We start from the raw sequence: 2,824 nt of genomic DNA, 5'->3' as shown, positions 1-2,824 counted from the left end.
GGGCGGGGGCGGGGCGGGGCAGGGGCGGGGCGCGGGCAGGGCTGACCCCGCCCCCAGACTTCCCCTTCCCCTTCGGCTGGCTCAGCGGCTACCTGGCCATCCTCGTGGGCGCCGGCCTGACCTTCGTGCTCCAGAGCAGCAGCGTCTTCACGGCAGCGGTCGTGCCGCTCATGGGTGAGCCCAGCGGGCAGGGGGCCTCCCTCCGGGGGTGGGGGCTCAGGGCTGAGGCCTTGTGGTGACCCCCCTGCTCCCCCAGGGGTCGGGGTGATCAGCCTGGAACGGGCGTACCCCCTCTTCCTGGGCTCCAACATCGGCACCACCACCACGGCCCTGCTGGCCGCCCTGGCCAGCCCCTCCGACATGCTGCTCTACGCGGTCCAGGTACTGCCCTAGGTCCCTTCCCTGCTCCTAGGCCCCTCCCCACTCCCAGCACTGGCCTGAAGCATCCTGTCAGGCTCAGCACCCCAAGTCCAGCCCTGCAGACAGAGGTGTGCAACCTGCCCTGGGGGCCCAGGCTGGCCGTGGCCCAAGCTCTTCTTGGACCACTTTCTGGCTGCCAGCTGTAAGCCTGCAGCCCCACCTCCTCGGACCCCATGGACCCCACAGACATCTCTTGGGCCCTCAGCCCATTACTCCTGGCCTGAGACTTCATCATTTCCAGGATCGTTTTCTCAGGGCATGGCCCTGGGACAACCCCCATGCCCGTTGCCTCTCTCTTTGGCAGCCCTTCATCAGCCTCCCCTGAGGGACCCTGACGACTCCATCTTCCACGCTGTGCTCCTCACTGTGTCCCCTGGAGGCCTGCCCCAGCCTTGTGGGCCTCCAAGCTCCTCTATTCCACCCTCTCCAAGATGCCTCTCCCCGTGCACTAGCCACCTAATCCCTACAGCTCCCACCTGGACAATGATGCGTCTTCCTAGCCCCCATCCCACAAAGGCCCCATGTCACCTGAGCTGGGCACCCAATGCCACCTTGGTCCCTGGCCGTGATTCTGCCTCCAGGACGCCTCCCCTCAACTCTCAGTTACCCAGCTCTGTGCCCCATACTCAGTGCCATTTAGTCCTGCTGATTTTCTAAAACACCCCTTCTGTGGTCTTCTGCCCTGGCTCAAGCTTGCCTCCTCTGCCTGGGAGTATAGACAGGCTCAATCCCTCAAATCCTGGATCAGGCTGGGTGCTGCTCACATGAAGAGATTAACTCTGGCCTCCCCCAACTCCCACCTGCGTCCTTGCCTCTGTCCATTCGGACCCTCTCATTGCAGGGCCGTGCTCCACCCACTGCAGGCAGCCATCCAGACTGCACCCACACTAGGACTCTTCTGAGTCTGGCACCACTTGGAGAACAGTGTTCTCTCCATGTGTGGCCCTGTGCCTCCTCCCCACAGGAGCCCAGGCTGGAGTGGCAAAGCTCACTCAGGCATGAGGAGTAGGGTTCCCTAGGCAGGAGGCACAGACAAAGCTGAGTCAGTCTAGACGAGGGCAAGCTCCATGGCTGGTCATCCTTTGGAGGCAGCAGTGATGCAGCTACCTCACTGGGGGGCTGGACTGGGCTCCTGCCCGCCCCCCGCCCCCCACCCCCGTGTGTGTGGGATGGTGGTGCAGGAGGAGCCTGCCCACACCTGTCCAGAGTCTGTCCTCCCAGGTGGCCCATCTCAGCTGTTGAGCAGGATGCTAGACAAGCTTCGGACTTGGGGCAGTTTCTGCAGGGTGGGGAGGGGCAGGGGTCCTGGAGAACCCAGGTGACCCGTGTTGTCAGGCCCGGACTTCTGACCCCTTCCTGCTTTCCCCTCCCACCAGGTTGCCCTCATCCACTTCTTCTTCAACCTGGCCGGCATACTGCTGTGGTACGTGGTGCCCATCCTGCGGCTGCCCATCCCCCTGGCCCAGCGCTTTGGTAAACTGACTGCCCGCTACCGCTGGGTTGCTATTGCTTACCTGTTGCTCAGCTTCCTGCTGCTGCCCCTGGCGGCTTTCGGACTCTCCCTGGCAGGGGACAGGGTGCTGGCCTCCGTTGGGGGTCCTCTGGTGGGGCTAGTGCTCTTCGTGGTCCTGGTCAACATCCTGCAGCGGCACCGGCCAGCCTGGCTGCCCCGCGGCCTGCGGTCCTGGGCCTGGCTCCCCCTGTGGCTCCATTCTCTGGAGCCCTGGGACCGCCTAGTGACCTACTGCAGCCCCTGCAGCTCCGCTGAGACCACTGCCAAAGAGGCCCACTGTTACAATAACCCTGAGGTCCTGGCCTCCCAGCAGTTGTGAGGAATGGGTGCCCCAGCACACCCTCCACCCCCCACTGGCCTCAGGAGTCCAGGTGCCCTTGGGGCAAGGGGTCCCAGCAGCAGAGGACTTCTGAGTCACCTGCCGTCTCTTCTTTGCAAATAAATGAGACTGTTACCCAGGTGTGGTGTTTGCTCCCCCATACAGGAGCTTCCTGGATAGGTTCCCCTAGTCCCTGTTCAGAGGAGAGGTGGGGGTGGAGCAGCGCCGATGCTGCCCCCTAGCGGACACTCAGGGCCCGCCAGCGTGGGGGCTGGGCAGCCCACGTGGGTGTGGGGACGGGGTGACCTCCCGAGCCCCAAACTGTCGCTGGAGACCCAAGGCGCGAGGGAGCGGTGGGTCTGGAGGGCGGAGACTTCCCGCAGCAGGAGCGGTCTGCGGAGGCCGGACGGGGTCGGGGCCCCTTCCCCGAGGGTGCGGGCGGAGGGCAGAGCGAGCAGGCCGGCTCCCACCCACCGCCGCCCGGGACCCCCTGCCGGCCGGCGGGTGCTCGGGCGAGCGCGGCTCCCGCAGGAATCCCCCTCCGCCCGCCTGGCCTGACGTCACGGCTGGGG

The 2,824-nt window shown here is 65.4% G+C and overlaps 1 protein-coding gene across 1 annotated transcript in view; it reads left to right on the top strand.

Annotated features, from left to right (window-relative positions):
- SLC34A3 (solute carrier family 34 (type II sodium/phosphate contransporter), member 3) overlaps positions 1-2,391 on the top strand; it is a 5,230-nt gene extending 2,839 nt beyond the window's left edge. Inside the window, exons 9-11 of the mRNA XM_008576501.1 lie at positions 58-174; positions 257-381; positions 1,797-2,391. Of these exons, the coding sequence (XP_008574723.1) occupies positions 58-174; positions 257-381; positions 1,797-2,252 (698 nt within the window). The 3' untranslated portion in view covers positions 2,253-2,391. The remainder of the gene's footprint in view (positions 1-57; positions 175-256; positions 382-1,796) is intronic.
- The last annotated feature ends 433 nt before the right edge of the window (positions 2,392-2,824 follow it).

Source organism: Galeopterus variegatus, unplaced genomic scaffold (assembly GCF_000696425.1).
Source record: "Galeopterus variegatus unplaced genomic scaffold, G_variegatus-3.0.2 Scaffold1360, whole genome shotgun sequence".
NCBI classification, from domain to species: domain Eukaryota; kingdom Metazoa; phylum Chordata; class Mammalia; order Dermoptera; family Cynocephalidae; genus Galeopterus; species Galeopterus variegatus.
The sequence above is the reverse complement of the archived record's forward strand: the minus strand, read 5'-3'. Positions and strand labels throughout refer to the sequence as shown.